Source organism: Lissotriton helveticus, chromosome 1_1 (genome assembly GCF_964261635.1).
Source record: "Lissotriton helveticus chromosome 1_1, aLisHel1.1, whole genome shotgun sequence".
Taxonomy (NCBI): domain Eukaryota; kingdom Metazoa; phylum Chordata; class Amphibia; order Caudata; family Salamandridae; genus Lissotriton; species Lissotriton helveticus.
In genome coordinates this window covers 1,725,090,454-1,725,116,181 of record NC_136057.1, presented here as the reverse complement: position 1 = coordinate 1,725,116,181, position 25,728 = coordinate 1,725,090,454, and the positions used below count along the sequence as shown (strand labels likewise).

General features: G+C 44.7%; 1 protein-coding gene across 1 annotated transcript; it reads left to right on the top strand.

Annotated features, from left to right (window-relative positions):
* Nucleotides 1–335: 335 nt before the first annotated feature.
* On the top strand, nt 336–25,728 carry LOC144833360 (keratin, type II cytoskeletal 7-like). Its single transcript, XM_078689159.1, has 9 exons — nt 336–1,028; nt 1,717–1,934; nt 3,322–3,382; nt 4,364–4,459; nt 5,814–5,978; nt 21,339–21,464; nt 22,276–22,496; nt 24,510–24,544; nt 24,646–25,728. The coding sequence occupies exons 1-9, from the start codon at nt 435–437 to the stop codon at nt 24,993–24,995; spliced, it is 1,866 nt and encodes a 621-aa protein (XP_078545285.1). The 5' UTR covers nt 336–434; the 3' UTR covers nt 24,996–25,728.

Below are 25,728 nucleotides of genomic sequence, written 5' to 3'. Positions count from 1 at the left end.
AATCTTGCATCAGACGCAGCTGATAAAATCTATAAGAAAAACAGTCGCCCAGAGATCTACATTTTCTTGCATACCTTAACTGAACCCCGCTCCCTGCAGGAATAGTAGATGCAAGTATTTCACAATGCCGAAGCCTGCAAGCAAATCCCTTTTATTAAATCTCGAACTCTGCGATAGGCGTAGTTCATTTAGCACTCCATTAAACAGGTTGTGAAGGAATTGTTGCTGCCAGGCATGCCAAATGTGCCAAGCCCCTGTTGATGAGTAAATTGGCTTGTTTAGCTGCCTGTGGCCCAGCCTACCTGCCAAAACATATAAAAGGCGACAGCATCTCTTAAAATCAAAGGGGCACTCTCTCCTTTCCTTTCGGCTCTCTCGTGCACTGTGACTTTTCTGATCATTCCTTGCTTCTGCTACTCTTTCAGGAAGTCACCATGAGTTACTCCCAATATTCAGTCTCTCAGTCTGGAGGAAGAGGCAAGGGTTTCAGTGCTGCCTCCGTTGGAGGAGGAGGAGGCGGAGGAGGAAGAGTCAGCTTTAGCTCTTCTTCTGTATCTCAAAGCGGAGGCAGTGGTGGTGGTTATGGCCGTACTAGTGTTGGTGGTGGCGGTGGAGGTGGTGGTGCAAGTGGTTTTGGCAGCAGAAGCCTCTATAACCTAGGGGGCACTAAAAGAATTTCCATCAGCACAGGCAGTGTTCGGGGTGGGGGTGGTTTCGCTGGAGGATCTGGGAGCTATGGCAGTGGAGGTGGCGGTGGTGGATTTGGTGCTGGAGGTGGAGGTGGTTTCGGCAGCGGTGGAGGTTTTGGTGCTGGAGGTGGAGGTGGTTTCGGCAGTGGAGGAGGTTTTGGAGGTGCTGCTCCTGCTTTCCCAGTTTGCCCTCCTGGTGGAATCCAACAAGTGACCATTAACCAGAGTCTCCTGACACCAATGAATGTGGACATTGACCCTACCATCTCCAAGGTGCGAACCGAGGAAAGGGAGCAAATCAAGTCGCTCAATAACAAATTTGCCTCATTCATTGACAAGGTAAGCCAAGAAACTATTTTCCTTCATTTTTATAGAGACAGCTTTTAATTTGCAATTCACTATCATGTAAAATAAAGAAATGGGCTCTTTCTAGATGGTAGAGGCTGCAAAGCTTGATTGTTTTCTTTATTTTTCCATATAGCATTAAAAATACAAATGCATTTGCAGTCAACAGGACTAACATTACTATCAGTGATGCAAAACGTTGAAACTGTATAAGGACTGTTGATATTAGTAACTCTTCCTGGATTGACAAATACTTAATTTTAAGATGATGTGAATGACTGATGCATAGTGAACATGTTCTTGTGCCTCGATTCTGGGATGCAAGATCTTGAAAAATAGCCTAATTTGTAGGCGTGTATGCAACGAGCGTTTTAATAAACTGTGTTCAGTCACAATATCTCCAGGCAGGCACATTGCCACTCACAAGCTCACAGGTCCTGCTGTAGGCTGCTGTTTCGATGATATCATTCGTAGATGTTGAAACGGCTTAATGACTGACTTATACAACTAGATGAAATAGTCACAAATTAACAAGCAAATGTTTGTGGTTTGTTTGGAGAAAACTCTCTCCATCCCAAAGTGTTCCCAAAGTGAGTAAAAAAAGGTAGCAAAAGGGAGGAAATGCAGGTAAGTGGAGCATCTACTACAGAGACTTAGCTTTCGTTTCTCTTATGACTTTTAGGTCCGATTCCTGGAGCAACAGAACCAGGTGCTCGAGACCAAGTGGAAATTTTTGCAGGAACATGGCCAAACTGGGATCAAAAGGAACACCATTGAGCCCCTCTTCGAGGCGTACATTAATAACATGAGGAGGCAGCTGGATAAGCTGGTCATGGACAGATCCCGCCTGGATAACGAGCTGCGGGGCATGCAGGACCATGTGGAGGACTACAAGAACAAGTATGTGAGGCTGAGTGTGGAAACCTAGGGCACAAGCAATATAGGGATCTCTCCTTAGAATTCCAGAAATTTTGCTAGCTGAAATAATTGCCAAGCACCAAGTGCAGCCCTTGCAGCAGAAATAAACACAAAGTGCTTCTGGTTGGTGTGCCCTGGAAAGATAAACAGGAAATGGCTTGTAATTGTATTTGCATTTATATAGCACTTACCACCCAAATGAGGCATCAAAGTGCTTTTTACCGGCAAGTAGCACGGTACTCTGGACCCCAATGAGGATTATTGGTGAATTAGTATAGGGAGATATGAAATTAACGTGAGCGATGGATATGTGTTTGTTATTTCAATTGAAAAAGGATAGTGGCGGGATAGAACTGGGAAGGGTTTGCATTTATATAGCACTTACTAACCTTGATGAGGTGTCCAAGCACTTTTTGGCAGTTAGCACGCTACTCCAGAACCCAAACAGGACTAGAGGGGAATCAGTATAGGGAAATATGAAATTATTTAGAGTGGTGGACATCTTAGTCTGTTAGCTGTATTTAAAAGGATAGTGGAGGGATAGAAGAAGGGATTTTTTTGGCAGCTCATAGCAGTAGGAGGATGTTTGGGATGAGTAAAGGGGAGGTGGAGGAGTCGAAGGGAAAGGTTTAGAAAGACTTGTTTTGGAGATTTGAATGGTAAAATGAGCATGAGATGATGCAAGGAAGGGTAGAGGAGGGAATAGTCTAGAAAGGGTTATTTTGGGGGGTTCATAGTAGTAGCATGGGGGTTGGGATGAGTCAGAGATAGGAGGTAGAGGAAATATTGAGAGAGGTATGGGGTGAGAAATAGGCTAATGCATTGGAGGGAGTAGTAGAATGAGGTTTGAGATGACTCAGAGACTGGAGGTAGAAGATATATTGAGAGAGGTATAGCGGGAGATATAGGGTAGTGCATTGGATACAGAATTAGAAGTAATACATATAAATATACATAAGTACATGGAAGGTATATATGTATAAGGTAGGTGATATATGTAGATTTAAGTTGCATTTAATAAACTCAGACTTTCAAGTGTTGCTGCATTTTACAGTGTTGCCCGGATCTATTTCAGAATCAGGTGTGCAAATGTGTGCGGAATTTTAAAGGCATATTTAAAATTCTACAAACAAGCAAGATGTTCCATCTAATGCAGACAGGGTGTAGGTGCTTTGTAATCAGATACATACAGTAAATAAAAAGGTGTTAGGTTTGGGATTGTGCACATGAACGGGGTCTAGTAAATGAACTGCGGCAGTAAAGGTAAACACAAGGAGTTTTGCGTTTTGGCTGAGACCTACAACTATTAAAACGCTGCTGCGAATCTGCCACGTCGTATCCATCCTTAATCCGTATCTTACTTCAACAGATACGAAGATGAGATCAACAAGCGCACTGCGGCAGAGAACGAGTTTGTGGTGCTGAAGAAGGTCAGTGGTCTCAGAAACAATAGAAACAGGGGCTGCTATGTACATGTCCTGAGATTGTGTTGTGATGTCAAGTGTAGGGGTCCCAGAGGCACAGGGGCTGCTATGTACATATCCTGAGGTTGTGTTGGGATGTCATGTGCAGGGGTCCGACAGCGGCTTCCATGTACATGTCCTGAGGTTGTCTTGTGATGTCATGTGCAGGTGTCCCAGAGGCACAGGGGCTGCTATGCACATGTCATGGGGTTGTGTTGTGATGCCATGTGCAGGGGTCCCAGAGACACAGGGGTTGCTATGCACATGTCATGACGTTGTGTTGTGATGTCATGTGCAGGGGTCCCAGAGACACAGGGGTTCCTATGCACATGTCATGGCGTTGTGTTGTGATGTCATGTTCAGGGGTCCCACTGGGGCTGCCATGTACATTTCCTGAGGTTGTGTTGTGATGTCATGTGCAGGAGTCCCAGAGGCACAGGGGCTGCTATGCACATGTCATGAGGTTGTGTTGTGATGTCATGTGCAGGGGTCCCAGAGGCACAGGGTCTGCACTACTGATCGGGGATGTGTTTGTTCTTCTTGTTCAGTATCCGTGAGCGAGCACTGCGTGCTCCTATCCTCCTTTGAGGGCAGGATCTGGGCAGTGTCCAGGATGAAGGACAGTAGAGAGGAGAACAGGTACCGTAGAAGGAACCAAAAACAGAAGTGAAAATACACAGGAGGGGGAAGATTAATAATGACTCAGTGGGGATAGAGAAATATGGGGACCACAGGCTCAGTATCATTTCATGAGACAGTACTTGAGCGTGAGCAGCATAGAGTAAGTCACCTGAGCAGAGAGGTTTGAGCCGTTTTTCTGTAAGTGCATAAAGGGAAAGCCTCTCGATGTTGCTGAAGAAGTCTAAATAGCCTGTAAAGGCCACCAAGTTGCAATCTAAGGGGTCCACCATCTGATGCACCGTTAACGTCTTGTGATTCGTTTCTCAGGATGTTGACGCTGCCTACATGCAGAAAGTGGAGCTGGAGGCTAAAGTGGATTCTCTGACTGATGAGATCGACTTCCTCAGGCATCTATACGAAATGGTGAGTACACAGTCGCTTTCACTCTGAAGTTCACCATCAGCACCCTCTTCTTCAGAGGGAATAGTCATAAAATGTCTTCTTTCAGGGATTAATTACAATACATACAGTCTTACATTTTTTAACATAATTTGTTCAGATTCCAGCCTGCTCCTCTGTAACTGAGCATCCCCTAGTAAAAGAGGCAGAAAAACATTCAAGCCCTATATGAATGCCGACCCAATCGATGGGGGTAGTGAAATATCTAATTGTTTTAAAATGTGAGCCTCCCTAATCCAAGATGGCAAAGAAACGTCCATTTCCTTAATCAGAGAGGGAAGAGTAAATTCCCGTTCCTACACAACAAAGCACGCAAAAAACCTGGGGCAAAAGGATATGCCACCCAATTGCTGCACTCCCCTTACCCCCTAGTAAAAGAGGGAAGAGGAGAATGTATCTCCCATAAAGATTAGTGTGACCATATCAATTCGAGCAATGCAACGTCAGGCACTCTAGAACTGAGAGCCTCTAATCCAAGAGGGCAGAGGGGCATTTAACTACTACAGAACTGACCACTCCCTATTCAGGAAGGCAGACAAGCAGCCTTCTGTAAGACTGAGCCTCTAATTTAAGATGGAGCAGAACATTAGATTGCTGTAAAACTGAGTACCCAACATACTTACTTACTTACTGAGTACCCAACATCAAAGAGGGGAGAGGCCTGTCCCACGTCTACAGCAATGAGACTCCCTTATCACCAAGACACAGGTACATTCACCTGTTTAGTACTGAATCACACATTGTCAATAAGCACAGAGAAACTTCTAGCTCTTGCAGCACTGATAATCCCTAATGAAAGAGGTCAAGTGAGCATTGAGCACCTACAATACAGTACCAGGACATCCATCTCATATAGAACCAATTGTTTGTAATCAAAGAGTGCAAATGGACATCCAGCTACCAGCGGTCCTGAAAAAGATACATGTTTATATGCCATTCGGCACAATTGCATGGCCCACTGTTTAATCCTTGTGTACTTATATGCAAACATACTGTGGCACTTTGTCATCTCTCCCCTTTGCCTCTTTGTAGTCCTAAAAGTCTGCGGTGCATCAAGTCCATGTGTGTGTGCATCATTGTTCCTGACCGCTGCTAAATCCCGAAAAGGAAGAGGCATTTATTCCTGTACAATACGAAGTGTGTGTGCAACGAACCTCTTCAAGTCTAGAAAGGACATAGTAACATAAAAGGTTCAGTGTCTGTACCTTCGATAGAAGAAAAACAGAGAGTGCAAGATGAGCAGTCACAAGAACAGCAGTAGGGGGTGAATCAAGGTATAGCATAACATCTGCTCAGTGCTGTGCTACTTGACTTGCAGGAACTTGCCGAGCTCCAAGGACAGATGTCGGACACGTCGGTCATCTTGTCTATGGACAATAACCGAGCCCTGGATCTGGAAAGTCTCATCTCTGGTGCCAAAGCTCAGTATGAAGAAATCGCCAGGAGGAGCCAAGCTGAAGCAGAGGCTGCCTACGCAAACAAGGTATGTGGCACGGGACCTGGAACCAGGGGGTAGGGGGCATCAATGAATCTAGGGAATGATATCACATTCTGCCGGGCACATAAACAACATATTGATTCCACAATTTGCAATATTGACAACATAACATGACATGGGGTGACATAACTTAAGGTGGTGGACTATCTTCCAGGTTTTATATGTCTTAAATGCTGGAATGAGATATTTCAGGGTTCACAGTTGTAAAACACTCAGCTGTCCAATGGTTTCTTTACAATAGACCATAAAAAGAAAATATATCGATGAGTATAACATGTTTTTCACCGGACTTAAGGCTAGATGTATGACAATTCCATTTTGCGAGGCTCAAATTGCAATGTTTTGCGACTCACAATTTGCGACCCGCAAAATGGAATGTACAACAGTGTTTGAGACACTTTGCAATTCTTAAATGGGTCGCAAGGCACCTGTCTCATTAATATTCATGAGGCAGGTCGCAATTTGTGACCCATTGGGAATGGCAAGCATTCACATGGATGGTGGCCAGCTGGGGTCATCATAAAGCACAAGGGAAACAGTAAACATGCAACCTAGTTAGTAATTCATGATTCATCTGATGGGCACCAGTTCAATAACAAATATCTTAAAAACGTCTAAGGGGGGAACATATTCTTGTTCAACACATAATATGATTATAGGTCATTCATTTAAGACTTCACCATTCGGCAATATCATAGAATAGGCAATACATTTACATCATGCTCTAATATTCTAGTAGGGCTCTGACTTTGACTTAATGGGATGGTGCCCTCAAAAGTTAAAGTATGTGAACTATGAATTAGGCCTGGGCAGAGCTCGCAGAGTTTCACTCTGTGGAATTCTGTAGAGTTGCCGAAAACTCTGTCAAATTCCGCAAAGTTCTGTGAGCAGATGGAGTATTGCTCAGCCACCCCTAATAAAGTCCCCTTGGCGGCTGAGGGTTGTTGAGGGCCAAGAAAACCTATAGTTGCCACAAGAAATCCCCCTACAGCGGGATTGCTGAGACCTCCTCTGAGGCCACTCCCCTTTCTCCATCACTCTGCAAAGGGGCCTCCTGGAACACTACTGGTTGGGAGATGAAATCTCCTTGGCTGCTGATGTTTGTTAGGGGCCAAGAACCCCTATTGTTGCCATAAGTAAGTCACCCACAGCGGGATTGTTGAGATATCATCGGAGGCCACAACCCCTTTCTCGACCACTCAGCAAAGGGGCCTTCTGGTGCACTACTGGTTGGGGAATGCAGTCCCTTTTGCTGCAGAATGTCGTTGGGGGCCAAGAAACCCTGCACAACGGGATTGCTGAGACATTGTCGGAGACACCTCTCCTGTTCTCAGCCACTCTGCAAAGGAGCCTTCGGGCGCACTACCGATAGGGGGATAAAATCACCTTAGCTGCTGGGGGTGGTTTGGGACCAAGAACCCCTATTGTTGTGACTTAGTAAGTCCCCCCACTGCGGATTGCTGAGAAGTTGTCGGAGGCCCTGCTCCATTCTCAACCACTCCGCAAAGGGACCTCCTGGCGTACCACTGGTTGGGGGATGAAGTCCCCTTGCCTGCTGAAGGGTCATTGTGGGCCAAGAACCCCTTTTGTTGCCACAAATAATTCCTCTACAGAGGGAATGCTGAGACGTCATCGGACGCCCTGCCCCCTTTCTCAACCACTCTTCAAAGAAGCTTCTGGTGCACTACTGGTAGGGGTATGAAGTCTCCTTAGCTGTTGGTGGAGGTTGGGGGCAAGAACCGCCATTGTTGCCATAAGTAAGTCCCCATAGCAGGATTGCTGAGACTTCATTGGAGGCCCTGTCCCCTTTCTCAACCACTCTGCAAAGGGGCCTCTTAGGGCAATGCTGAATTAGGGATGAAATCAGCTTGGCCGTCAAGGGAAGTTGGGAGCCAAGAACCCCTATTGTTGCCTCAAGTAAGTACTCCACAATGGGATTACTGAAACGTCATTAGAGACCCTGCTCTCTTTCTCAACTACTCTGCAAAGGTGCCTCCTGGCTCACTACTGGTTGGGGGATGAAGCCCCCTTAGCTGCTGAGGGTCCTTGTCGGCCAAGAACCTCTATTGTTGCCACAAGGAAGTCCCATACAGCGGGATTGCAGAAACTAGGAGTGAGCGTGCTGGTAAACTCCACTCCGCTGGCGGGTTGGCATAGTTTTTGTCAAACTCCACGTTCCAAGCGGAGCATGGAGTGGCAAACCTCAACCCGCAGAGCTGAGTTTACCGCCAACTGCATCTATGAAAGCATCCTCCTTTTCATACTACTAAATATCTCTGTGGGTTTGGAGAAATTGGTAATAAAGTAATGCAGAAAGCATTTCATGGTATTTGTTTTGACATCAAGATTACCAAGCACCTTCTCTCTCAGCCGAACTGATTTAGGTTTCAGAAAATGACAGGCATAATATGGTCTCTTGATTTCGGTGGAAATCCAAGCAAAGCTATGGAATAAACTAAGGGTTTCTGCACAGTTCCACCTTGTGAAAGAAAGGGTGTGGCTATGATTGAAATAGATAAAGCTTGGTTTCCACTGTCGCTCAAATCTGATACTATCACCATAAACAAAACCACTTTTAACTGGCAAACTTATGTTTAGAAAAAATCATTAACTAGAAGACTTTATTGATCAGTGCAGTTAAAAGGAAATTAAAATGCCATTGTAGAGAAAGTTCCTTGACAGGAGTGAATATGTAAACCAGTCTATAAACGTGGTATTTTAACTATCCTTAGAAAAATAAACTTATCCAGAGAGTTCTTTGAAGCCCTAATTGCAGGTTTTGCTTGTATAGGTGAATTCTCGTTTCCCCATGTTAAAGAATAATAACGGACAGAAAACTATTAACCAAAATACAATTGGGATCATCGTGGTTCTCCAGCACCCATAAGACCAACATGAGACGATTTTGTTTATATGAGCTTCTAGCCGGATTTTCCGGGCCTGCACAAATTACCTCCAAGCTCAACTTCAAAGAGTATAGACAGACATAATCTAGGATTTTAAAAACAGAATATGAAACTATTAGTTGATGAAGTGGTTGGAGTTTGCTGCTCCATTGGTGTGACAGTACATTTGCTATAGTGAAAAATAATTCACATGGGATCTCAGACAACTGTCAGTCCAGGAAATGATCAGATGCCATTTTGAGTTGAGTCCTTTAGCAAAAAGCCTGATCTGTGAAAGTGCCCTTATGCCAAAGATCTATTAAGAGACAATGGGTTGAGCCGTCATTCATGCATAGCATGATGCACCATTGCAAGTATGCTTGGACCTTTTCACTTCAGGAAAGATGGAAAACAACAATGTGCATGCATGTGATTGCTAGGGTTCCCTTCTTCATTTATTTGGTATTATAATACATGGAGTGCAATGGGACACCACTTTGCTTCTCTACGTAATATGTGGCATCTATGTCACCAAGGCAGATGGTGGATACCAAATGTCGATCAGCTAAGAATTACCAACACTTGAAAAGCTTTCACAGCTTGAAACTGGGTTCCAGATATGTGCCGAAGGCAAGTAAACTAAGAAACTCCACGTTGGAACAGCATTAAAACCCCCAAACTAGCAACGATGTTCAGTTGGCAGGTATATCACCGGCACACTGAGGCGTAAATATCATCTGGCAAATATATTGGCCTACTGAAGTTAATAACAGAAAATCTGCTCGATATTTAGGTCACAATATATATGTCAGATGGTGTTTTTGTTATCAGTATTCTGACATAGTGCCAGTCTTTCAATCCTGATCAATAGTGAATGAGGAAGGAGTCGCAAACTATCCTGGGAACAGAGCAGTGATGAATGTGCTGAGGGATGTGCGTGCACAATGTGACACACAGTTGTTTCCAGAAACCAGTTCAGGAAGAGGAGAGGTTTCTGGTCCATGAACAATGCGGTAGAAGAATCCCAATCGTCTGTGAAAACAGTGACCTGTATTAGAGAATAATAGAGTGCTTTCTGGTGACTCCAGTGGCTGTTCCCTCCAAAAGAGGGTTTAAAGACCATCTTGTAAACCAACCATTGGAGGACATTCACAAATATGGTTATAGCCTTGAGCATTCATAGTGATCTGACACCTCAGTTGCGTAAATTGTCCTTTTTCGACTTAGAATACTGATCATATTCATCTTGTATTGACCACAAAAATGACTGTCCATCTTTTATAAGAGGTCAACCTCCATTGGTTATCACAGATCCGTTTAACCCGACATGAAGTGCTGCAATACCTTCCGCCCTCTTGGGGACAGATATATGCAGAAAAAGTTAGATTTCAATCCTCTTTTGGGGATCCTTCTGACTTTTAATCAGCAAATGAACGTCATAACGTAATCTAGCCTCTAAACACACGGATCATCTATTGGTGCAAAGTGGCACTGCTCTCAAAACATAGTCCCGCACTATAATGCATATGCAGGATGAATAGATGGTAGTAATGAACCCTTCAAAGTCATCTTTATGCCATCCTGTGTCTTCCAAAGTGTTGCTTATGCAATCGCCAAGCCCCAAAAGTAGGTGATACTAATGCACCTTCCATTTCTTTATGCTGTTGTTATGTGTCTGGCAGACCTGAAGGCCAAAACTCCCAAAATTCTGCTAATGCAAATCAATATGTATTATTTAATGCTGAACCTTGAAATCCCTTTCAATGTATTTCTTTAAAGGCAATATACTTCTGTGTATTAATTCTAAGCTATAAATCACACAACCAGAAAGGGGGAGAGGTAACATCCCTACTCCCACCTCCCCAATCAAGAACTATGGGGCATATTACCAACAACTAGCGATAATTATCGCTATGTTGGTTTAGCGGCAACATAAATATCGCCGAGCTCCGCAGATTTTTATCTCTTAGGAGCCTTGCTATTATCAAGGTTTATCTCCTAAGCGATAAAAATCGGCTGAAATGCATGATTATCGCTGTAAAGTCAGCGATATTCATGCATTACCGAGCAAATGCTCTTAGCCATGTAATCCACCTACCAATGGATTACATGGCTAAGAACAGCTCTGGGCAGGCGTTAGCTTTTGGAGATAATCGCGCTTAGCGCGATTATTTCCAAAAGTTGGTAATAGGAGATAGAGATGTCAGCGACTGTTTCCAGTCGCTAACATCTTGGCACGCCCACTTTGCATGTCATTAGCGATAATTATCGCTGACATGCAAAGTGGGCACTTAAATGCCCGCTATCTCCTACTAGCTGTCGCTAACTGGTGTTAGCGACAGCTAGGTAATAGGGCGATACAATTATCGCCACTTTAGCGGGAAACATTCCCGCTAAAGCAGCGATAATGCCCTTGGTAATATGCCCCTATAACACACCGTAGGAAAGTGTCTTAAGAAAGTGACACGTGCTCAGTGGGTAAAAACTGCCCTCACTCACAAAATTGCGACATGATTCGTCATTGGGCTTGCTTACTAACACTCCTGTGCAATCTCTGCGACTGGAGTCTTTTTTTCATCACGTTGTGTACAGATGCCAACTCTGACTTTCATTTTTGTAGCTCGGTTTGTCGAAGGGAAGCCCCTGGTGTGCCACATGCACTTGCCTAGGTGACAAAACTGTGCAGCTACAGCAACAGGGGGTGCTTTCCTTGGCCCATACTTGCCAACATTCTGTGACGAAAAAAAAGCAGGCCTTTTCAGGGTTGGAAATCATTTATTAACACACTAAGGATGTCATATCACGCCACCCTTGGCTCAAGAATAGCATCACAGAATATCACAAAACATGAAGTGGGATGCCGATTAGAGGAATATTTTACGTGACTTCTGTCCTCGTTGACATCATGAGAAACACGGATTGGTAAAGCCAATAGGTTTGAGATTCGTATGGCATTTGGATTCGGCCGCAGTCATACAAAACTAATCACTTTGGCAATGCTTGTTTGACCAGCAGCACTGGGGAGTGAGCAAAGACAAAGGCATCTAAAAAATAGATGTTACAGAAAATACAGCAAATCGGTTGCTTCCCCAGTGCTACTAGGCACTTTACCAATTGATTTTACATGTAAAATACTCCCTCAATTATACTAATGGCGGCGGAAGGACACACCCAAACAGCCTATGAAGAAATTGTGCGAATAAACTATACCTATGACATGATTCAAGAAGTGACTGACTAAGCCTCAAGACAATTGGTCAAGGCTCTAGAGCAAAAGAAAGAGACTGACCCAAAGCCCCTTCAACAATATATGCATGTATGTGATGTTTGTATCACGTGGCATGACAAGTGTAGTGTAGCTGGCTGGACCGTCACGGCAGCGTGATGCAATATGATTGATGTGAGTGGTGCAAACATCAAGCACATCATACCTAACAACATGGTCAAGCTCACAAACTAACTTTTAAAGCCTTTTTCGAGTGAACATTTCATTCACCTATGAAAGAAAAAGTCCCTGTCATCACTGTAACTCTCTGGTTGCGTCATTGTGCAGATTCTTAGCAGTTTTATGTTTTATTTCTGAAGATCTGTTTCTGCCTGGGAGGAGGGCAGCCAAGACAAGAACACTGTCAGAGTACTGTATTGTGTTATATGAAAAAAAAAAAAATCACAGTCATAAAGAAAGGAGAGTATGTTCTTCATTGATTTGTAGCAAAGTCTATTTTTTCAACTCCACTTAAGTTAAAATAGCCCTACCTCCCATTTGCATTTACACCACTGTCAAGATTGGAAGAGTCTATTGTGGTACGAAGAGAAGAGAACATCTAACATCCAATTTAAGTTTAGAGCGAAAGAAAGAAACAAGTGCCTTGTTGGGCCCGTGGTAATTTGTGTAATTTTCCCTTAACTGAAATGTACACATTTTGGGGAAAATTCTGAGAAATTAGGTAAGTTGTGTAGGAGGTTTTGGCTCGGCATCATGCATAATTTTTCTATGAGAGGGCATATCTTGACTACAAAGGATACTCGAGGCAGCGCAGAAGACTGGCTCGAGCAGAAAATATCTCTCAGCAACCTCCTGGCTTGCAAAAATAATGTTATGCTTCATGTAGTGCAAATTGAAAAAATGTGTGGATTTGGCGGATTTGGTAAATATGTGGTATTTCACCTACGTAATGAACAGTATGCAAGGGCCTACTTCTGATCCCATTAATAACTGGAGACACACTGCAGGGGCGGGACCAGGCTTCAGCAACCTCTGGGCCAGTTTAATGATTTCCAGGTGCCTTCCAGAAGGAGTTAGTTAGTTTTATATGCTCCTGATCTTACTTTGAGGTAGTCTGGAGGAATACACATATCTTTCTGCTGGCAAAGCCCCATAAGGGGTCTCCTGGAGCCTCTACATGTGAAAGGATATACCTGCTATCCCAGGTCCTTCTCTGCAGAGGACAATGTGACCATAGCCTGATTGGTTATATTTTTGGGATTGTAGAATGCACTGGGCAGTGATACCTGGATCTGCCTGTCAGCTCTTTTAACATTTGCTGGCCTTGACCTGTGTGTTGGCTTTTTATACTGACCTGAATCAAATTGTGGAGAGGGTGTGTTGTCCTCTTTTTCTGGATGGGGCTAAGCCAAGGCCCTGCTTAAAGTCTTGCCCGCCCTGCTGCTGCTGCCCCTGCTCAACGTAGACATTTCCAGTCAGCACAGGAGCCCTGCATTGCTACTGAGAGCCTGGATATAGCTTCACCCTGAAGTATCTTTCATCTTGAAAAAAGAAGCCAAGATGTTGAAACTTCGACCATGTCAGACAAAGTTGTTCATCAACATCTGCTGAGAACCTCATACCCTTCATGTGTGACAGAGCCGGGTTGTAAAATGGTATTGATTAAGCCTGGCCAACATACCCCTCTTTGTATAACCTTTTAGTGCTTTTCTCTGTTTCCTCATTTGTCCCTGTGACCTGCCACATGAGGCTGGCTGGCATGTCATTTGGTACCCAGCTACCATGAGCCAATGACTTCTGCGGTCCAATCTGAAACCCTTTGTGGCCCTGGACTGTTTAGCCTGTGTATCTGTGATATTACTAGGTCAACATACCACTAGAGTACCCCCAGGTTGTGGGCATGAACTTCAAATCATTGCACTCTTATTGCTTCTGTTGTTTTTTGCTCTTATTCAAAAGAGAAAAACACTGGTGAATATAATCAAAGCAATACAAAACATCTATTTTTGGTGTGAAAGATTACAGTCCTCCATTTTCAATCGAAGTGTTCGTGTTTGCAAAATTTCAAAGGGATTAGCTGTCTTTGAACCCAATAGTAGGGTATTCACAATGCTTGCTTTGGGTCTGTGCCTTTTTTTTTAGGTCTCGCGTAGGAAGCTCCTGCGCTGTCTCTTTGAGACATGCTGTATTCAGCTATGGACTTGAAGCTCCGCCCATTTTCCTGCCCATCTTTTCAATTGGCTCCTGTTACTGTCCTTTCTAAGTGGTTGCTTTTGATTCGTGAATAGGTTTAGTAGTCCCTCCTAAGTACCACCTTTTCTACTTTTGTAACCTCTCATGAGGACTTGCCCTTTTACTTGTGTAGTTACTCTGCAGGTTTTTTTAACAGTCTGTGGGCACTATTTTCTTAAATGACTTCTCCTGCCTGCCATTGCAGGCAGGACATCCTTTCCAGCAACCTCTTTTTTGTTTTTTTAACCTGAGAGGACTGCATTGCGGCTGCACGCCTTTCTTAATACAGGCTGGCCATATTTACTGTAACAAACAAAGTCTTTGTTTTGTTTTTTCAAAGCGCGGCATGGTGCACTTTCACTTTAATGGCTGTCACGCCCCTTTCTTTAATTATTCCTAACAATAGTTCAGGAAGCACATAACAAATCACAATTTAGAAAGAACCAGTGCCTTTCTTCTTAATAGTAAGAGATAGAGAAAGGAAAAGAAGAAAAAAAGTTGGGGAAAAGTGAAGGGTTGTGAGAATGGAGTACAGGAATTTGTTTAGAAAATTGTAAAAATCAAAGAAACTATCATTCATCAAATTTGGAAAAATATCACAAAATTTATTAAAAAATAGTGCGCTCAATAAATATTTGCTGGTATATGGAATTGCAAACAACATATACAAAAAACCAGACAGGTGGCAAACAAATTTTGTGTTCTAAAAAGAAGGGATACAACATATACAATGATTATGTGCCCTCTAAAATTCATCAGCCACAGAGGCGTCGACGGCGTTTCAACCGCTTTCTGAGGTTGCGGTCATCATCAGGACAGAAACAATTAAGACGAGCGTTACAAAATCTATATAGGAGAAGCTGAGCCAAATATGCCCACAGGATTTTGTATCCCGGACCTTTGCGGCGTTTGGATGCAGCACATGCGGGCTCACAGACCTATTATCTACGCTGGTTCAGTGCAACTTGGAGGGACGATTGAACCTCCTTCCCATTAGAGGTTTGGTTGCCAAAAAGTCCTAATGCTAACTTCTTTTCCACGCTACTGACTCCTAATAAACCACCAGAACTGAATTGTGATTACATCGAGAGCCTGTGGGCATATTTGGCTCAGCTTCTCCTATATAGATTTTGTAACGCTCGTCTTAATTGTTTCTGTCCTGATGATGACCGCAACCTCAGAAAGCGGTTGAAACGCCGTCGACGCCTCTGTGGCTGATGAATTTTAGAGGGCACATAATCATTGTATATGTTGTATCCCTTCTTTTTAGAACACAAAATTTGTTTGCCACCTGTCTGGTTTTTTGTATATGTTGTTTGCAATTCCATATACCAGCAAATATTTATTGAGCGCACTATTTTTTAATACATTTTGTGATATTTTTCCAAATTTGATGAATGATAGTTTCTTTGATTTTTACAATTTTCTAAACAAATTCCTGTACTCCATTCTCACAACCCTTCACTTTTCCCCAACTTTTTTTCTTCTTTTCCTTTCTCTATCTCTTACTATTAAGAAGAAAGGCACTGGTTCTTTCTAAATTGTGATTTGTTATGTGCTTCCTGAACTATTGTTAGGAATAATCATTGACTACCCCTGGTTCAGGTTGGTGGGTTGCCCCATGTTGATATCAAGAGCCCCTTTCTTTAGACACAGCTTGCCATATTCACTTTAACAAACATTTTTTTGGGGGGGAGAAAACCGCCCAATGCCCGCTTTCACTTAAATGGTGGCCACACCCCTTTCTTTAGACACGGCTCACTGTTTTCACTTTAACAAACAAATGTGGTTTTCTGTAGAACCTCTCGTATGGGTGCCTCTCCTCGCTTCAACCGCCCCCTTCACGAAAACATCATGTGATCCATACTGAGCTTTCACTTTCAGAATGGCTGCAGCCTTTCTCTTAATAAGGCAGTAACGTGTCTTCAATGTTTACTGCTCCTCCCTCCCACAGCATTCGCTGTTCTGCCCGACCTCCTCCCTCCACACCCGGGGATCTCCCTCCTCCGCTTTACCATGGCACTAATGTACCCTACCTTTCTGTCAGGACACATTTCTCTCGGGTCTTCAGCGGCTGTTTGTCATGAATAGAACATGCCTAGTAACAAAGATGCCGAAAAGTATTTTCTGTATTAAACCTATTGCAAAGATGAGCCACTTTCGTTAATAAAGCGGCGGGGTTGGTGAGGCTGCCCGCGTGCTGCTATTATTTCATTAAACAATAATGATGGGAGTGTACACGAACACTTCCAAGCCTGGGATTGCAGTTCATTTTTACTTCACCACAGCCTATCACAGCACACAACACCTGTTTACTTTCTAGAGCTTGTCCGTCCACTCCCCTGTCACTAGACGTGACTCTGATGGGCTTCCCACAAGCCCTCCAGTGTGGGAGACTAGCCCATCTTCAAACTCTGCATGCTTGAGTGATGTAACCTAAAATTCTTATATATTATACCACTGTTAATTATCAGTGTGTTAACAGGTTCAACAAGACCACATGCAGATGCAACGCTATTTGTCATTGAGTACGGATAAGTTAAAATGGAAGCTACAGGCTAATTCAGAGCACACACAGCTCTGCCAGTGCATTTCAAACCCTGACTGCAGTGCATTCATTTATTCCAAAAAGGCCACACGCTTGCAGCTCTGCTAGTTCATCTCTATCAATAGTGAAGTGGCAAAGAGCTCTACTGGTGCATCTCAATCATTATCTGCTGTGCCAACAGCTCTTTTGTTACTAAGGGCCAGATGAAGGTGGCCATTTACTGTCCGGTAACGGCCGATTTTGGCCGTTACCGACCGGTAAATGGGTTTTTGGGATGTAGGGGGCCAATTTTACCGATTCGGTAAAATTACCAAATCGGTAAATTTACCGAATCGGTAACTTCTAGATGTAGGTGGGACTCTTCTGAGTCCCAAAGGCCTTTCAGATTCGGTATTTTACCACCCAATCCAATTGGGTGGTAAAATACCGAATCCAGGTGTGCTTGCACATGTGTGCATGCACACCTATGCCATGTGACAGACAGACATGCCCTTAGGGCATGTCTGTGTGCCACATGGCACACATGCCTGTATTTGGGGTGCTAGAGGGTGTCAAAGTGACACCCCCTGCACCCTTGCTGGAATCGGTATTTACCGAATCGGTAAATACCGATTCGGTATTGCCCATTGATTCCTATGGGCTTCAAGGCCCATAGGAATCAATGGGCAATACCGAATCGGTATTTACCGATTCGGTAAATACCGATTTTTACAGATTCGGTAATTCAATTACCGAATTTACCTAAATCTCCCTCCTTCTATTTTACCGATTCATAAATACCGAATCGGTAAAATTCGGTATTTATGAGTCGGTAAAATAGAATTACCTACATCAAGCCCTAGATCCCCCAAACAGCTGTGACAGTGCATCTCATCCCGAGTCTGGAGTACACCCCGTTGTACCCCGTTTACAGCCAGCCTTGCTTCTTATAAGCAAAGACTATAAGTACAAAGTGAGTGTTTACGCATCGCTTGCAGGTTTTCAAAACACATAATTTAAAGGCATTTTGATTTACAATGCCAATAGCTCAAACTCTCGCAAATGTGAAACGTATTGTATTGCAAATGATTGTTACTTCTTAATCCCAGTTAAATGCCATACCTTACACATCAACAGTGCCATGCATCTTTCAATGCTTTGTTACTACTTGTTGATAAATGCACCTACATCATTCATGAAATGCTTCTTGACAGAAGTCTCCAACTTCCAACACAGTACCGCAGTCACGCTCAGCAGACTCTCCCTTTGCATTTGAGTTTCCAGGGCCAGTCAGACAGCAAATACGAGGCTTCCAGCCTCAAAGAGAGACACAAATATCACAGTGATGACCCAGATTTATGTCTCTGAGGCCCATACTGCCGGAGCTTGAAGATTAGATTAGATTACAATACTTGTAAAGCGCATGTCTGCCTCGGCAATAAGGCGTCCCAGCGCTGAAGCAAGGCAAAGTGGGGAACAGAGGAGGGATTAGAGTTGAGAGTAAAGCCAAGTCTTCACAGATCGTCTGAAAACCTGGCGATCAGAAATGCTGTGGATGTGTAGGGAAGGGAGTTCCAAAAGGCAAGGGCCAGTCGCCTGAAGGAACGACTGCCAGATCTGGTCCTTCGAATGCGTGGAATTCTTGCGAGGATAAGATTTGCCGAACGCAGCGCACGCTGAGGGTGCACAAGTTGCTCAGAATGTCTGGGCCGGTGCCGGTCAAAATCTTGTGCACGGTGCAGAGCGCCTTAAAGTGGACACAGTGTGCAAGGGGAAGCCAGTGCAGGCGGAAAAGGAGATTATAAACTTGGCTGTACTTAGGGATGGCAAAAATGGCACGTGCTGAAGCGTTTTGGACCCGCTGCAGTCGGTTCAGCACAGACTTATTAGAGTCAAGGAAAAGCACATTACTGTAATCCAATCGGGCCAATATGTAGGCTTGGATGATCAGCTGCCGCATTTGGGCGTTGAATAACCCAAGTATCAGTTTAAGGACGCGTAGCAGCCCAAAACATTTCCCTGCCACTGATTTGGCGTGCGTCTCAAATGTAAGATCTTTGTTAAGCATAATGCCCAGGTTTTTCACAGCAGGCTTGGAGGCCGGGGGCGCTCCAAGAGCTGGAGGCCACCATTCATTGTTCCAGAGATGGGAATCTTTGCCAATCAGAAGGATCTCATATTTTGCAGAGTTCAGCTGCAGGAAGTTAGCTGTCATCCACTCTGCAATGGCCAGTATGTTTTCTTTAAATTTTGCTCTGTTCTGGCTGGGATTATTGGACAGGGTCATCACCAGTTGGGTGTCGTCAGCGTATGACACCAAGGAGATTCCCCTTGCTTTGGCCACCCGTGCCAGAGGACTCATATATATATATATTAAAGAGCGTGGGCTCCCCACCGAGCCCTGAGGGACCCCACAGCGCAGTGGATGAACACGGGAGGCAAGGGGAGGGGCTATCACTTGGAAGGTCCAATCAGCCTAGAAGGAAGAGAACCATGACAGGGCTTTATTACTAATCCCTATCTCCTCCAAATGGAGGAGCAAGATTTTGTGGGAGACTGCGTCAAATGGCGCACTCAGATCCAGCAGGACCAAAGCTGAGGTCCTGCTGGCATTTGCAGCAGATCACAATTGCTCTACCACCGTCAGCAGTGCAGACTTGGTACTATAGCGTGGTCAGAAGCCATTTTGGGAGCTATCAAGTATATGATTAACTTCCAAGAAGAGAGTTAATGTCGAATTCACAAATGCTTCCAGGATTTTGGACAGAAATGGAAGCAGTGAAATTGGACGATAGTTCTCTGACTTGGTAGTATCAAGTGAAGGTTTTTTGAGTAATGGGACCACTTTTGCGTGTTTACAAGATTTTGGGAACACCGCCGAGGTGAGGGATAGATTGAGTAGATCCAGACATTTCGGTAGGAGGACCTGTTGGGCTTTCCTGAAAGCGTCTGGTCTTAGGGAGTCCTCTGGGGACCCTGATTTAATTTTGATCACTAATTCTTCCAGATCTTTGAGGAGAATGATGGGTAGTGGTGTAAGAGAAACAGTCTCAGAGCAGGTGTAGGTATTCCTCATAATGGTGGCTGGGGTTACAGTATGATCGAAGTTATGATGAATACCCTCCACCTTCTCGAGGAAGAAGTTCGCCGGCTCTTCGCATTGTTGGCTGGAGGATCTAATACTGCCTGATGCCAAGGGAGGGGTGACCAGATCCTTTAGAAGAGAGAAAATGGTTTTGCTGCGATTAGTACTGGTGGTGATCAGGGTAGAGTAGTGAGCTGCCCTAGTTTTACGCACTAGTTTGTGGCAAGATTTAATAGCGGATCTATATTGTAGTTTAGCCTGGAGGTCATATGAACGCTTCCATGCTCTTTCTACAACTTTGCAGTTCTTCCTGGCTAGGGTCAGCTCCTCGTTGAACCAGGTATTAGCCCGCGCACCTTTAGAGTGTGTGAGTTTGAGAGGAATGCAAGTATCTAGGGCTTGGGTTACCCACCTATGAAAGACTGCATCAGCCTCTTCCATGTTAATGGCTCTATCAGGTGGTTTTGTGCTCAGGGCTGTGAGGAAGACCTCTTGGTCAAATTTATGCCAAGGCCATTTCAGTGAGGGGTTCTGATTTGACTGGGACTTAAGGTCGCCAGTGTTAGCTGCATTAGAATGAGAGAGTGATCTGTCCAGATCATGGGGAGGGGTGTTAAAACTTCCAGTGACTGAAGGTTAGAAAAAACAGGATCGAGGAGATGCCCGGCGCTGTGCGTAGCGCCGGGGACCAATTGGATCAGCTGGCAGGCTGCTAGGTCCCCTAGGAAGCTAAGGATGTCTGGGGATTCTAGCATCTCCAGGTGAAGATTCAGGTCACCGATAATATTGAAGTTAGCCGACTGGAGAGCTAGTACTGAGGTGGTATTTGCCAGGGCTTCTCCAAAAATTTTCGATGAACCGGGAGGGCGATAGATTAGTAGGTCAAAAAAGGTAAAGTGTGCACTTAGTGCAATTTTAAAAAGCGCACTCGCACAATCTGGTAGATCTTGGGGAGTGAAGCTGCAGGTGTGTATGGTTTTATAGACGATCGCTATGCCGCCTCCTCTTCCCCCTGTTCTATTGAGACTGCATATGACATAACCTGTGGGGAGGGCAAGGGACGGTATGGCCACAGAGGTCTTGGAGAGCCAGGTTTCCGTTAAGAAAAGGTCCTCAGGTGATCGATCCAGGAGGAGGTTGAGTACCTCGCATTGGTGTTTGGGCAGTGATCGGCAGTTGATACTCGGGATCGAGTGTGTCGGAGTCCTGGATGAAGATGATTATGGGTATTTTGGAGCTGCATATTATTTCATAAGCACAAGAAGGCTTCAGAATAGGTTGTGAGCTGAAGAAACTACACCAGAGAACATTAAGCGGCAAAATGTGATTCTTTAAAAACAAAATAACCGCTTTTATATAAGTCCTCTTTTTCCATTTCTGTGTCCTTCAGTTTCAACAGCTTCAGGCATCCGCTGGTCAGCATGGGGATCATCTGAAGAGCAGTAAACAAGAGATTTCTGAGCTAAACCGGGCAATACAGAGGCTGAAGTCAGAGATTGACAGTGTGAAAAAACAGGTACGTCTTGCGTAGCTATTATCACATGTACCTTGTTTTAGTGGTCCACAGAACCATTCATGGAGAAGATGGCAGCCTCCACAGATTGTGCTGCATGCTCAAGCACAGGAGGGTTTTTCTTGTACAACCATTGGGGCACATCTCAAGAAGGGAAGGGTGTTCCCCGGCTTCAAATGTGCAAGAGGGCTTACTTGAATATAAGTAAAAAAATATATTGGGATAGTCTCATTGAGTTTGTCAAGTGGCTGCAACACTTCTGAGATCTAAAGTCAATATCTTTATGATAACACAATCATTGTATCGGGTCAAGCTTGACTGTTTCATTAACACCTGTAGAATGGCAACAAAAGAAGAGACAGTCAAACGATTGAGCTTAATAAACAACCAGAAATACGCCCTTTAAGAATATAAAATGAGTATTGAATATTCATAAGCAAAGACCCCTGAGTGGTGGGAAAAGAAGGATGTATTAAGGTTGAATTATCAAGAGTGAGCCCTTCTAGTTACCACTATGTCGGATCAAGAGAGAACAGCAGTAGTGTTATTTATCCGTGGGTAAGAGTTCTAGAGCTATGATTGAGAGAAGTTCATCCAGGGGAGGGAAGACGAGGATATCAGATGTGCACAGCTCTGGCTGATCATACACTGAATGCCTCAAAGAGGGAGGATTTTCAAGAGAAGACAATGACTGCACCGTGTACTGAATCCTAGGTAGCCAGGAATGACACTAACCACATATAAGTGGTTAAGGTGGTAGCAACTTAATAACATTAAAAGTCAAACTACGCTAACTAATGTTTATTTCTTACAGTGTGCCAAACTGCAGACTAGTATCGCCGAGGCTGAAGAGCGCGGTGAGCTTGCCCTGAAGGATGCCAGGGCAAAGTTGGCAGAGCTGGAGAAAGCGCTCCAGAAGGCCAAGGAGGAGATGGCGCGCCAGCTGAAGGAGTACCAGGAGCTGATGAGCGTTAAGCTAGCCCTGGACATTGAAATTGCAACCTATATGACCCTGCTGGAGGGTGAAGAACACAGGTGAGTGAACTGTAACAGTGTGGAAGTGATCAATTTAATTGTATTTTGAGATGTTTCTAGTGCTCTGCTTACGGAAATCATGTTTAAAGTCAGGTGACATCCGAAAACCACACGTGCACCAGATCGGCTTCATGCTAGTTCATTTCACATGTGATCAATAGTCAGCGCCCAGAGTTTTTCAAGCAGGCACACGATTAACAGCATGGAACCGTCAAGAAGAATGCATGAACATATGTTATGTTATGTTAAGGGGATTTTGTATAGCGCACTGTCACCGGAGGTATCATGGCGCTGAAAAGGTGCTGAGGAAACAGAGGGGATTTAGCAGGATTGTGGGAAGAGCCAGGATTTTAGTGATTTGCGAAATTGGATGAGAGTGCCGGAGGTCCTAACTGGGAGGGGGAGAGAGTTCCAAAGTTTGGGGCCGAGAAAAGCGAATCTTCGACCCCCAGATCTACAGAGTTTAAAGGAGGGGACCACCAAGAGATGCAGGTGAAGTGATCTGAGGTTACGTGAAGGACAGTAGGGTCGGATAAGGGATTTCAGAAAAGCGGGGCAAGAACCAGAGAGAGACTTGAAGATAAGACAGCCAACCTTGAAGGCAGCTCTTAGGCTGACCGGGAGCCAGTGTAGTTTGACAAGGAGGGGTTTGGCGGACTGCCACCTCGGAATCCCGAGGGCCAGTCTCGCCGCCTGGTTTTGAATGATTTGCAGCCTATAGATGGAACATTTGGGCAAACCATAATAGATGGAATTTGAAAAATCCAGGCGGGAGAGAACAAGGGCCATGATGACTTGAAGCAAGGCATCGGGAGTGAGGAGGTAGGCCACCTTCCTAATCCTGCGTAGTTGGAACATGCAGGAGGAGACCACTGTCCCCACCTGCGGCCCCAGGGAGAGCCCAGCGTCAATAGTGGTCCCGAGGCTTTTCACCGAGGCTACCGGGGTGGGAGGGGAGCCAAGCTCTGTCGGCCAGAAATGTGGACCCCAGTGGACGGCGCTCTTACCCGGCAGGAGGAGCTCCGTCTTTCCTGGGTTCAATTTCAACTGGTTCTGACACATCCACTGAAAGATATGGGACATAACTGCCTGGAAAGTGGGAATAGCAGAGGGAGAGTTTAGAGAGAAAATGAGTTGTAGGTCGTCCGCGTAATTGAAGACGCGGACGTCCCACTGCCTCAAAGAAAAAAGAAGAGGTTGAAGATAAAGATTGAAAAGAAGAGGGGATAAAGAAGAGCCCTGGGGGACCCCACAAGGCAGATGTTCTCTAGGGGCCCTAAATGTACCTAGGCTGAGAGACTGGGATCTCCCCATGAGGAAAGATTTCACCCAGGCCAGCGCCAGGCCCTGGATGCCGGCCTGTTCGACACGGTGGAGAAGGATGTTGTGGTCCACCGTGTCGAAAGCGGCCGACAGATCTAATAATACCAGGGCCTGGTATTACATGTGCAAAGGTCACTAATCCTCCCTGAATAAGGGTCAGAAGATCCTTACCACTGGTATAATTCAAGCAAACTTCTGAGAACTACAAAAGAAGTACCAGTGAGTGGCTGATATGGCAGAGGGGGCTCAATATCTGGGTCAACGAAATGAAAAATCAGTTAATAAATTGGAGCAAAGTATGAAAAAACATTGTTTAAGGGATTCTCAGAAAAGACTGAATAAACAGAAAATGTCCTTTTCATTGAAATGTACCTATGATTTAACTCTCGTTCTTCAGGCCTAAATTCTGCACCGTTCACATTGAAACTCAAAGAAATATCTACTGGCCTTTGTCAGATGTAGGTGCACACTGTGATGTTGGGTTAGCCTACTGCGCTATATCTCAAAGCGTATGACATTCCCTGTAACAAAAGCAACAATTGAATGACACTTCATAAATCACCTTACTGTGCTCTATGCTGTGGACTTTGGACATTATATAACAAAAAACACACAAGCAAAAAGATGTTCCTCGAAGGTCTGTGTGCTCAACCTCCTGTTCTCACCAATGTTCTTTTCTTTCTCCTTCAGGATGACTGGAGAAATTCAGAATGCAGTGAGCATTTGTAAGTATCTCAACTGTTCTGGAGCAGTGCTGCATTTTGTGCATTCTGTTGTAGGTTTGCAGAAATGCTCAAATGTAATTCTGATGTGCTTTTTCTTGCAGCTGTGGTCAGCAGCGGTGGAAGTTACAGCTCTGGAGGAGGAGGAGGAGGTGGAGGATTTGCCGCAGGAGGCGGTGGATATGGTGGTGGCAGCGGGTTTGGTGCGGGAGGCAGTGGAGGATATGGTATGGGAGGCAGCAGTGGTGGGTTCAGCGGTGGCAGTGGGTTTGGTGCGGGAGGCGGTGGAGGATATGGTATGGGAGGCAGCAGTGCTGCGTTCGGCGGTGGCAGTGGATATGGCTCTGGAGGTGGGGCAAGTATTGGTGGAGCAGGTGGAGGAGGCAGAAGCAGCTCTGGGGTGGCAATTGTCCAAACAACCTCACACAGTACTTCAAGGCAAAGTAGACATTAAATGTAAAGTGCGGAATGGCTGCTCACCAACTGATTGAAATGTGCTCACTGTCTTATGGCCTCACCACATACAACACTCTCTTTCCCTCCCTCCCGACCGAAAACTCAGAACACATGCCTCTAAATTCCCATTTTAAACCGGCTTCAGCTGCCAGGTGATACAATGTTTAGAACCTGACGCCATGCCTACCAGATTGAACGGTACAGCGCCGAGACGCCTGCGGGCATTTGTTCGCGCTTAAGAAATGTTAAAAATAAATAAATACAATTCAGAACTATAAAGTCCACCTAACAGACCCTGCCCTGGAGAAGAAAACGCGAACTCGACTCCTGGAGTAAAACTAAAGTTTACAGAAATATGGTTTATGCTGCCAGGCCTTGGTCTCCTTTGCAGTATCTCCTTCTCAGGTCGCTGCAGATATCACTCGATGCTAGGATGGTAATCTTCACGCCCTCAGCGTCATATCTTGTCACCCAGGGTGTGTCAATGTCAGTTTTATTGAGCAGGCCGTTTAACCTGTTGTATAGTGTATGCCAAAGCCATATTTGTACTGTACACCACCACCTGCGCCCACTCAGTATGCACTGTCTGCCATTGCTTGGACTGTATAACACCCCCAACTCTTGTATTGTTATACCTGTTACCGACTCTAAACCCCTGTCTGTGTTTGGATTTCTTCTTGGGACGTTTTCTCTACCTGGCATACATCTATTAAACTATACATGCCACAAAA